This window comes from Octopus sinensis, linkage group LG5, assembly GCF_006345805.1.
Source record: "Octopus sinensis linkage group LG5, ASM634580v1, whole genome shotgun sequence".
In the NCBI taxonomy this organism is placed as follows: domain Eukaryota; kingdom Metazoa; phylum Mollusca; class Cephalopoda; order Octopoda; family Octopodidae; genus Octopus; species Octopus sinensis.
Window position 1 is genome coordinate 71,927,315 of NC_043001.1, and position 12,500 is coordinate 71,939,814.

General features: G+C 35.7%; 1 protein-coding gene and 2 long non-coding RNA genes across 3 annotated transcripts in view; 1 reads left to right on the forward strand and 2 right to left on the reverse strand.

Moving 5' to 3' along the window:
* LOC115211800 (sulfite oxidase) overlaps nt 1-9,615 on the reverse strand; it is a 13,890-nt gene extending 4,275 nt beyond the window's left edge. The window contains exons 1-2 of the mRNA XM_029780504.2: nt 9,088-9,615; nt 2,286-3,250 (exon numbers count right to left, since the gene is read on the reverse strand). Coding sequence (XP_029636364.1) covers nt 2,286-3,250; nt 9,088-9,322 — 1,200 coding nt within the window. The 5' untranslated portion in view covers nt 9,323-9,615. The remainder of the gene's footprint in view (nt 1-2,285; nt 3,251-9,087) is intronic.
* LOC118763339 overlaps nt 7,884-12,500 on the forward strand; it is a 5,442-nt gene continuing 825 nt past the window's right edge. Inside the window, exon 1 of the long non-coding RNA XR_004999091.1 lies at nt 7,884-8,074. This is a non-coding gene — a long non-coding RNA (uncharacterized LOC118763339). The remainder of the gene's footprint in view (nt 8,075-12,500) is intronic.
* The window catches only part of LOC118763338, a 9,389-nt gene continuing 8,741 nt past the window's right edge, over nt 11,853-12,500 (reverse strand). The window contains exon 3 of the long non-coding RNA XR_004999090.1: nt 11,853-12,007. This is a non-coding gene — a long non-coding RNA (uncharacterized LOC118763338). The remainder of the gene's footprint in view (nt 12,008-12,500) is intronic.

A 12,500-nucleotide genomic window follows, 5' to 3' on the forward strand; every position in this document is an offset into this window, starting at 1 on the left:
ATGGCAGGAGTGAGGGAGGGTTTGGTAGGGCAAATCCAGACCAAGTTGGAAGAGCTTCAACTTCCAAAAGCTCTGTTTATACACTGCATTATACATCAGCAAGTATTCTATGGAAAACACTTAGATATTTCTTGCATACTAAAACCGGTTACAACTGTGGTGAACTTTTTTCGGAATCATGGGCTTAATCACCGACAGTTCCAGGCTTTCCTTGAAGAAATGGATTCTAATTGCTGTGACTTGCCTTACTACACAGAAGTGAGATGGCTCAGTTGCGGTAAAGTCCTGTTTCATTTTTATAAGTTCCGAAGAGAAATAGATCTTTTTCTCACCAAAAAGAATAGAGCTGATCCACAGCTGTCAGATACTTCATGATTATCAAAGTTGTCATTTTTAGTTGACGTCACTTCTCATATGAATGAATTGAATTTAAAACTTCAAGGAAAGAATAACCTTGTCTGTGACCTCTACAGAATTATTACAGCATTTCAGAGAAAGCTGTCATTTTTTGAAGCACAATTTGAAGGAGGAAACTTCTCTCATTTTCAGTGTTTCCAAGAGTTTTGCACAGAAAATATGGAACATGTTAGCCTCAAGTTTCAGAAAAAATCATTTGGGACTTAAATAAGCATTTTTCTCAAAGATTTTCCAATCTTGACAGAATTGAGAATGAAATTCTTTTGTTTGAGAATCCCTTTGGCTGTAATCTCGATAACTTGCCAACTGAACTACAACTGGAGCTTATTGACTTGAAAGCTAATACCTTGTTGAAAGAGAAGCACAGAAAAGGAAAACTGATTGAATTTTATCGCTGCTTGCCAGCTGATGAGTTTTCAAAATTGAAAAAATTTGCCTCAGGTATGGCATTAGTTTTTGGAACAACTTGTGAGCAAACTTTTTCAAAAATGAAGTGTGTGAAGTCAATACATCAAACAAGGCTCACTGACGAACATTTGAAAGCAATTCTTATGGTTGACTGCAGCAATCATAAAGCAAATGTTGATGATAATTTGGGACCAAAATGCCAGTTTCACAAATCTCATTAACTTCTGTACTGCTTACATTTTATGCAATTCAGCTATGTGCACACTTTTTCTAAAAATTCTGACTTGGTAATATTTTGGTATTGTTGAAATATATTTATTTATTTTATGTATTGATAAATAAATAGGATGACTGTCTTTATTTTTTGTGTACATTCAGCATATTCTATAGTGTACTGAATTGAACAAAATAATAATCTGGCCTGTGCTTGGCATTCTTTTAGCTGTATCTGGCCCACTATGAAAATGTTTGGTGACCGCTGATCTAGATTTATGCATTATTAAATTAGGGGTGGTTTTTCAGGATGTATTAAAGCATAAGGTAGGTCTTGCAGGTATGATAAGAGCATTTGTTACTAAAATACTTTATTAGTATGAATGAAGGGATCAAGAATATAAGATGTTAGCAAACTTATATGCAGAGATGTGTGGGAAAAATCAATCCACATGGTGTGTGTGTGTGGGTGTGCACATGCACACATGCTTGCATCCTCTTGCCTTGACATTGCATGATAGTTGTAAATGAGTATCACTGTCATACAAGCAGTGCCGTTCATTTCCAATATTGTATGAGAACATGTCTGGTCATGGAGAAATATTACTTTGCTTGGAAATAAGAGAGGGTTGACAACAACAAAGACATCCAGCCATAGAAAATCTGACTCAATAAACTCCACCCACCCCATGCAAGCAAAGAAAAATGGATATTAAAACAATGATGACACTGATGTTGATGATGATGATGATGATGATGATTATCATCATCATCACATTGACGATGATGATGACGACAACAATGATGATGTGCAAAAGTTCACACACAAGACTTTGATCACTCTAGGGCTACAGTAGAAGACACTTGCGTATGGTGCCACACAGTGGGACTGAACTCAAAGACACATGGTCAGGAAGTAAGCTTCTTAACCACTAATCATGATTCTTGCTCGCCTCTGATACTGAAGGCATGGTAATTATATATATATATATATATGTGCACATATATATATAAATATGCTGTAAAATATTTTAAGCATAAAAAATATTTTATTCATATAAAACCAAACCATGGGCAAGTTAAAACCTTACCAAGGGTTGTGTGTTTAACATCCTTGTATGAAATATTTGATCATCATCATCATCATCATTTAGCGTCCAAAGAAGGAAAGGATAAAGACAAAGAGAAAGAAATATATAGAGAGGAAGATAGCGTAAAAAGAAAAGAGAGTGTGTATATCAGCTCACCTGACGGGCTCCAACAACACCAGGAATGATAACACGTAATGGATAACCATGATCAGCCGTTAACTCTTCTCCATTCATTTCATATGCAAGAATGACATCCTGTTGAATTACTTTAAACAAATCAATGGGTATTGAAGCTCCATAGGGTGCTCCCGTGGGATCTAAATCCAGCCCTTCAAACTGAATATGTTTGTATCCTGTATTAGTGAAATCAATACCAGCATGTTTAAGGACATCAATTAACCGTACACCACTCCAAACACCATTACCAATTGCAGCGTTTCCCCAGTTTAAGCCTTTTACTGTTTTGATTTCTTTCATTTCACTCCGCCGATTACCTGCACACTGCACCACTGATGTGACATCATGTTTTGGAAATTTCTTCAAGTCTTTCACTGACAAGCTAATAGTTCTCTTAGAATTTTCTGTCGTTACATCAAGTCGATATGTTTCCACGTTAACTTCTGGTACAGGGAGGTGATTTCTGACAAAGAAGATTTCTTTGGGTGTCAAAAATTTCTCAGTTAGAATTTCTACTGGTGGTTCAGCATTAAATGGTTTCATAGATGATGGAATCAGTGCTGGATGTCGCTTTGGGTCATTAGCATAAGGGTCGTTAACATCCTGGGCTTTTTTTATATCCTCTTCATCAGGCTTAAAATTACCAATCCGATAGGTTTCTAAGATTGCAAAAATTTCTGAATTCTTATGGACAGCATATAGTGACCAGAATGGTTCTATAGATTTCCCCGCAGCCAGATAAATTTTCTTGCCTCCAGGATGGCTTTCAACATAGTCAGTGATGTCGTAAACCCCTTTTTTATAAGTGACCCATATTTTAGTCTCTTTCGAACAATGCTTGGCTACTTCCTCTTTTGTATATGTTGGTAAATTGTCCAAAGGTTTTCCAGCTTCCACATAGTCTGCTGCTGATTCTGGGTTTGCCTGAATGTAAGCATATAAACCTGCAGAATGAACCAAAAAGACAAAGAAATTAAATCCAAATAATCTAGTTAGTTATTGATTAAAGTAACACTCAGTTATATCAAACACACAAATGCAAAAGTAACCAGACAGGATTTATCTTTACTATGAATGATATCTATATATCATCATCATCTAGTCATTAATGCTCAGATCACTGAGTCATATTCATCTTTTAATAGCTGAGTGTCTCAGCAACAAATACCATGATTACAAATGAAGGCAGAGTTTGCTAACTGAACTGACTGGTCTGGCCATTAACAGTTTGTTGACTGTTCAACAGCTCAGTAGCTAGTGATATTCTCCACCAGTGGTCCCCTTTGTTTCCAATTTACTTTCAAGTGAACTCTCATTTGATGTTTAGAAATCCTTTTATATTGTTTTATTTTGGGATGGTCATGTTTTATTCTTGCCAAATAAACACATGCACTATATATTCATTCTTCACTTCAGCTTTATTATTGTTCTTATTCTAACTTATGTCCATTGTTTGGAAATCTTTGTGACACATTTGTGACATCTTCAGCGATTCTGCCATCCCACATGTATCCTCCTGTTCCGTTTAGTCCAGACAGAGTGGACTAAACAGAACAGGAGGATATACATGGGATGGAAAAGTCACTGAAGAGGTCACAGATGTGTGACGAAAGATTTCCAGATAATGAACATAAGATAAAATAAGAACAATAATAAGGCTGAAGTAAAGAATGAATATATATAGTGCATGTGTTTATTTGGCAAGGAAAAAAAATTACCATCCCAAAATATAACAATATCTGTTTCAACATAATTCCACATCAGTAAAACAAATTCATAAATGTAAACTCCTATTATATTTTTATAATAAAATATTAGGAATTGTATAAAGAAATATTTTTTATATTTTGTGTATTGTAGAAGTATAACCTATTTATTGCACATCAATTTTCAACAATAAAGTCTTATAGGAGTGGCTGTGTGGTAAGTAGTTTGCTTACCAACCACATGGTTCTGGGTTCAGTCCCACTGTGTGGCACCTTGGGCAAGTGTCTTCTACTATAGCCTCAGGCCAACCAAAGCCTTGCGAGTGGATTTGATAGACGGAAACTCAGAGTAACAGGTTTTGTTGAATTTTTCTGCTGCTTTAAATAAAGCATATTACTCTACCACTGGTATTTGAGTACTCTTTTTTCCACCTTGTTTCACATTTATGTGTTTACTCCGGTATATATATATATATATGTATATATATGTATGTGTGTGTATATGTTTGTGTGTCTGTCCCCCCAACATCGCTTAACAACCGATGCTGGTGTGTTTACGTCCCTGTAACTTAGCGGCTCAGCAAAAAGAGACTAATAGAATAAGTACTAGGCTTTCAAAGAATAAGTCCCGGGGTCGATTTGCTCGACTAAAGGCGGTACTCCAGCATGGCCACAGTCAAATGACTGAAACAAGTAAAAGAGTAAAAAGAGAGTAAAGAGAGTATATATATATACATACATACATATATATATATATATTATATATATATATATATATATATATATATATACATATATATACATATACACACACACACACATATATATATATATATTATATATATATATATATATATATATATATATATATATATATATATATATATATATAAGAGTGGCTATATTTAAATTGAATTGATTTTACTGTTATCAGTTTTTAAATATAGCCACGAAACACATGTAGTCAATTATATACTTTTTATTTATTTTATTATTATGTACATTACTTAATCATTGGTATATGTTTTTATCATATATTTAATTTTTTTCTATATGGTATAATTTAATTATTTCATTATTGAATTGATAAAAGGTGGGTTTTTCTCTAATTTATATACATATCTTATGTTTTGTGAAATTTGATTTAGTATTACTAAATCGAATTTTTCCCTGTAAGTTTGGAATAGTATTCCTTATTATTATTATTATTATTATTATATTATATTATATATATATATGATGAACTCTCCTGTCATTAGATAACGTATGACAATTTCTTATCAAGCAACCACTTAGATGATTTGTCTATAGTGATCAAATGTTTGAGTACACATAAGCTCACTCCCTCCATCAAATTGACATGACCTGTACAGGCGCAACAGGTGCCACATGTCAGATGACAAAATGATCGCAGAGCAACGCGAAATGAAGTGCTTTATTCAAGAATACAACACAACACCCAGTATGGGAATCGAACCCACAATCCCGCAATTGTGAGTGCAACACCCTAACCACTGTATCTGACCATATGTCTCTGGCCAATGGGTTTGATGAGTTGTCCATAGTGCTAAGTGCAGATTTTCAGATCAGGACAACCACATGATTTGGATTTTCTCCATTTTGACAGGGATTTTTTTTCCATTTTTCTTTACAGTGTGGCCTTCGAAATGATGGGGGAGAAAGCTGTCTGTAAAAAAAAATTTTCGAAAATTTATGATTCTTATCTACCACCTTACTCAGACGGATTGCGCCCCCCCCCCCACCTCTTTTTTTTGCGCTATGCACTTAAAAACGATGGGAGAAGCCTTTTCGGTAATAATAACAAAATTTTTAATATTTTCAGAAGAAAAGGCATGTGATTTAAGGGAGATTTAATTGTTTCTAGCATATACTACGACCACCTAGTGCCTTCCGCATTTCTTTCCACCCCAGCCCCTCCACAGCAAGCGAGTCCGCACGCACTTGTGCATGCGTGTGTGTGTGACCGCATGTAAGAAAAAACATATTTACTAACAGAAAAGTATAGACCTGTACTTTTAAAACAAAAATAAATTGAAATTTTATTTTCTTTCAATCCCCACACCAGGTCCGTTTCTCTTTATAATTTAAAAATATTAAAGGGCATAAGAAAGTCATTGCTGGGAATTATCCACAGTGATTTAAAATAGGTATGCAAAAGATAATTTATTTCAATAGCATACTTTTCTGTTAGTACATATGTTTTTCTCACAGACTCGCTTGTTGCAGGAGGGTGGGATTTAAATTACAATTTTTCTTTTTTCTTTTTTTTTTTTGCTTAAATTCCACCAAATGACCACCATTTCATAAAATGCGCTTACGGGGCGAAAAATATTGAAAAATATCTATACAAGTCATAATGACAAAGAAATGAGGAAAGCCTAAGATGTGCTAAGAACAGTTAAATCTCCCTTAAATCACACGCCTTTTCTTCTGAAAATATTTTCAAAACTTTTTTTTTTTTTACATAGGAAGATTCTCGTCGTTTTATAGTGGCAGTGCAAAAAAAAAATTGGCCAAAATCGATCCCGATCAGGATGCAAAAGGGGAGAGGGTTTTTTAAAAAATCAAACTTTCATAAATTCTTTTGCATAGAAAGCTTCCCCCTCCCCCATCACCACCCTCATCTTTGCGGTCGTGATGAATACACAAATTGGAAAAATTCCCGTCAAAACGGAGAAAAACAGCCTATGTGTGCGTCCTAGTCTGAAACTCCACCGCTAAGAGCAATAATAGACGTGAAACCACTGGCCATAACCAATGACTACAAAGTAAGCACCAGCATTGCTAAAAATGAGAGTCAAAACAATTCTTAGCCACGTGAGACAGGCTCCCTCCCTGCGAGATGGAGTCCTTGGGGGGAAAGGCTTCCATCTCTCCACCCACATTTTCTCCCAAATTTGTTTTTTTTTTTGTTTTGTTTTTTGCCAAAAATCCCCGTTTTCAGATACGGAGGTTCCGGAAAATTGCCAAAAATTGGCATTGTGAACTTTTTTCCTGCCAACTTCTTCAATTTTGACTTTTTTCCCCAACACTAACCCTATAACCCTGACCCTAAAACCCTAACAGGTTGTTTTTTTTGTTGGGGAACGGGCGGAAGACTTACCTTATATATATATATATATATATATATATGATCGTTTGTAGAAAATATAAATCCGGAGAAGAAACACACTCTAAGATGTAGAGCAGCATATATTTCACTGGGGAAGACCGGTTTATGGGATTACCCGGTGTTTTACGTCCATAAAGGGTTTAACTTTATGGCGCATCGTCAGACCCCAAAACCTGTTGGCCTAAGACCTCTTCGACGATACGCCATAAAGTTAAGCCCTTATGGACGTGAAACCCAGGGTAATCTCATAAACCGACCTACCTCAGTGAAATATATATACATATATATATATATATATTATATATATATATATGATCGTTTGTAGAAAATATAAATCCGGAGAAGAAACACACTCTAAGATGTAGAGCAGCATATATTTCACTGGGGAAGACCGGTTTATGGGATTACCCGGTGTTTTACGTCCATAAAGGGTTTAACTTTATGGCGCATCGTCAGACCCCAAAACCTGTTGGCCTAAGACCTCTTCGACGATACGCCATAAAGTTAAGCCCTTATGGACGTGAAACCCAGGGTAATCTCATAAACCGACCTACCTCAGTGAAATATATATACATATATATATATATATATATATATATATATATAACCCTGTGCAACCTTATGCGAACCCATAACCCATACATAAAATTATAAGTCCTCCATTTCACGTTTTGCCTGGATCTATTAATAGCTTGGCATGACCGCGGGGTGCTTCAGTTCTATCTCAACATCTTAAGAGATTCACTAACGTAGCTGCAGAGGGGCGGTCCGTGCTGGGCGACACCAGATTTGGGTCGGCGGAGGTAAAGAATGCGTACACCACCCGTTTTCGGCGTAACAAAAACCCTAACCCTACATATTTTTGACCCGTCTCTGCAGGGAAGAAAAAAATAGGTTTGGGATTATGGACAATAGGACTTTAATTATCAGTAAGCTCAACTTTATAACTCGATACCTAAAATATTTACGCTTGTGAATTCTACCACTCTTCACTGCATCTTTTACATAACAATAATTTACGCACAAGGGCACGGGGTTATTGATACCAGTAAAGGATAGCGGTTGTTTGAATCGACCCTACTAGGATGAAAGACAAAGGGTGACAGACAAAGGGTGAAAGACCTCAGTAGAATATGAACACAAAATGTAAACGGCCGGCACCCCATCAATTCTGCCGTCCACCAGTTTCAATCATATTTTTTCTGTAATATACATAAAAGGTACAAGAAATAACCTATATAATATAGTTATAACCGATATTCAGTGTACAGCTTGATTTACCGCTTCCTGTGGGTGATGGGATAAGAGGGTAAGGCAACCTTGCTTGGACGTTGAATTCGGAACGTAAACAAATGTATGAAAACAATGTAAGGCGTTTTACCAACAAGGCATGGGATTTGAAATTTTGTAAGTAGGGGGCTTGTCGATTACATCGATCCCAGTGCTCAACCGGTATTTTATCGACCTCGAAAGGTTAAAAATCAAAATCGACTTCGGCGAAATTTGAACTCAGAACGTAGAGATCTTAGAGGAGAAATACTGCTCTGCATTTTGTCCGACGAGCTAATTACAATGTTTCCTTTATATTTCTACACGAGCGACACTAATAAACAGTGGGAAATGCAACAAACAGGAATATTTGGGGTATCACAAAGAGAACATAAATGGCAAAAATACAAGAGAAAATACAATAGAAATTCTATAAATACACACATACATTCACGGGCTCTAATATTTATACGTAATCTTGAGAAATTAAGCTCGCGAGGACCTTTTCGATAGTTTGGTTTAAGAATCGAAATCACAGTAATTTGCGCACCTCTCCCTCACAATGTATATAGATGCACACATATATAACGAGATGCATTACATAGGTATACAGACGCAGAGATATATTAATATGTATATATACACACAATAAAAATAAACAACACTGCCTTACCAAAGGCTGCTCCAGTTGCAAGAGATATAATTCCATATTTTGCATAAGAAGCACTTGTTTTATGAAAACATTGCTGGTGATAATAATTCCTATATTGATATTGTTTACGATGCCCGGAGTAAACTGAGTGGCCGGAATTATTCAGGTTTGAATAATAACACGCTGGTGATATGTGACGCACTACGGCTTCGAAATTACACGAAGCTGTAGACTTCAGTAACCTCGCCAATGCCATAAATGTTCAGTAATCGAGCTTATAATAGATTTTGCAGAAAAGTCTAGTGATTAGTATTGTTATTATTATAGTCGAAATATGTGCAACTTATGAGAGAGAGAAACGAAAGAGTTTGTTTTACAAGTTTTTAGCTCGCCTTCTGCTTGTCGGGAACGTGGAAAGTGAAGAATAACAAGCATTTGATTAAACGTCGATTTCTTGTTTCGTTTTCCGCTAATTTCTCAACTATTGTCACATTTTCAGCTTTACATATCACGAGTGAAACTGAAACTTTACTGACGAAAAGAGACAGGATTACAGGCTATGTGTGTGTGTATATTATATATATATATATATATATGAAACTATTAAGTAGCGCTTTAATACATGTATTGTGACCTATAAATAAATAGTATTTATCTCTCACCAAATGGAGTACTTTAGATAGATAGATAAACATACAGATATAAATATAGAAAGACAGAGATGTGTGTGTATATATGCATGTATATGTGGTATATTTAATCTTGTTTCACTCATTAGACTGCGGCCATGCTGGGGCACCACCTTGAAGAATCTTCGTCGAATGAATCTACCACAGTACTTTTTGTTTTTAAGTCTGGTACTTTTTCTGTCGGTTCCTTTTTACCGATCCGTTAGTTACGGGGACGTAAACATACCAACATCGCTTGTCAAGAGATGGTGTCGGTTCCTTTTTACCGATCCGTTAGTTACGGGGACGTAAACATACCAACATCGCTTGTCAAGAGATGGTGGGGCACATAAAGCGTAAATTTTGGGAAGTACACCCGTACACGTTTCGCTAAGAAAAAAAAACCGGATTTTTTTCGCGGGATCAAGTACCCTCACTCCTTCCCCTTAATGTGCCGCAAACCCCTTATTTTTGTTCGGGGGGAAAAAAAGCTGGGGTGGGATACCGGACCCCACTCCTAACCCAGAATCATGGGAAATTTTGTGGGTTTTTTGTTGTTGTTGAATGACTTACGGTGGCCTCCTAATATGTCACAAAACCCATTGTTTTTTCCGGAGAACGGGGGTGGGATGGAATCCTCGGAAATTTCACCCCTCCCCTTCCCGGAATCATTGGAAAATGCTTGTTTGTTTTTTCGTTGAATGAATTACGATGGCCGCCTAATATGCCACAAAACACTTTTTTGTCCGGAAAACTGGAGTTAGAGTGGGGTGGAACACCCGGAAATTTCACCTCCACCTCCAACATTTTACATAAATCTTCTCTATATATATAAACGGCAGTTTGTCTGTGTGTGTGTCTGTGTCTGTTAGGTTGTACCCTCACCCTGACCACGGCTTTCAACCGATTCTGATGAAACTTGATACACATATAGCCCAATGTCATAATTCAAAACTAACGCAGCGAAAATTTTGAAAAGTTCCCCCAGTTCTGAAAAAAATCGATAAATTCGACATGGGGTCGAGAATCAGAAACACAAACCACAGACTGTCTAGGGGACGCAACTCGACCTTTTTAACTCAAAAAAATTTACCATAATGTTTTTCCCTTTTTTTGCTATTTTTTAGCTATAACTCTCTAAAAATGCTTTATAGTTATTTCCTTTACAAACCCGAGCAACGCCGGGTGATACTGCTAGTACGTTGATAAAATTTAGGAAAAAGTTTGTATTTCGTTGTGATTAGTCCAGCAAGGTATGTAATAGGTTATTTTTATGGAACAATTTCATATTAATCTTTGTGTGTGTGTCCACATATACATACACACTCTCATCATCATCATCATCATCAATCATCGTTTAGCGTTCGCTTTCCATGCTAGCATGGGTTGGACGGTTCAATTGGGGTCTGGGAAGCCAGAAGGCTGCACCAGGCCCAGTCTGATCTGGCAATGTTTCTACGGCTGGATGCCCTTCCTAACGCCAACCACTCCGTGAGTGTAGTGGGTGCTTTTTACGTGCCACCGTCACAGGTGCCAGACGAGGCTGGCAAATGGCCACGATCTGATGGTGCTTTTTACATGCCAGAGAGAGACAGACAGACAGACAGACAGACAGACAGTTAGACAGATAGATATAGATGCATATACACACACATTTCGTTGACTACGACTTCATTAAAAATATTTTTAGCATAAAATACAAATACACTCAATATAAATGTTAACATATTAATATTATTGAAATGAGTTGTCAGTGTTATTTTCATTTTTGCATAATTTAGACAACAGTTTCTTTACTGTGTATATATATATATATATATATATATATATATATATATATAATATATATGTAATGGATCTTGCCTGCATGACGTGGATTCAATCCACCATAGCCAAATTTAATTTAACACTGCAACAGAACTTTTCCCATGGAGGAACAATGGTTTTTCTCTGACAGCAGTTTTACATTTTCCAGATGCCTTTAGCTAGGCCGAAATAATGTCTTCACCACTTGACCCTTTCTAACCTCTTCTACTTCACCAAAAGCTAGAATAGAGATAACAAGGCCACCAACAAAATCTATTGTTCTCAATGATATGTCTATTCTTCTGGATAGTTATAAAAAGCAAGAACACCCCAAGCAAAAATTCGTCGTTGACGACTCAATGAGAACGAAGTCTGGCTGGCCAGCTAGAACCTTGGTCAGAGGAGAAATGAAGTTTACTGTCAGCAACTGTGAGACAACGTCCCACACACTACAACTTTCACTAGCTCTAATTCTGTTCTCTTACAACATCATTCTATCTCTCTCTGTAATTACTACTAAAGACAATGAAGAGGACACAAACACAAACTTTACTTCGCATGCTTTTGGATTTATCATAACCTGCCTGTCATGGCAAGGTATTTTTAACGTAACAGTAAATAAATACTTTCTAAAAATTTAATGCAGAGTTCATCTTTCACATCCTACAGTATGCAATTATAACAACAAAACTTTATTGTTACAAATACTTATTGTTACATATATATATATATATATATATATATATATATAATATATAAATATATATATATATGTTACATATATATAATATATATATATATATATATATATATATATATATAAATATATATATATGTTACATATATATATATATTATATATATATATATATATATATATAATATATATATATATATTATATATATATATATATATATATATATATATGCATATATATATAAATGATTGCAAAAATTAGAG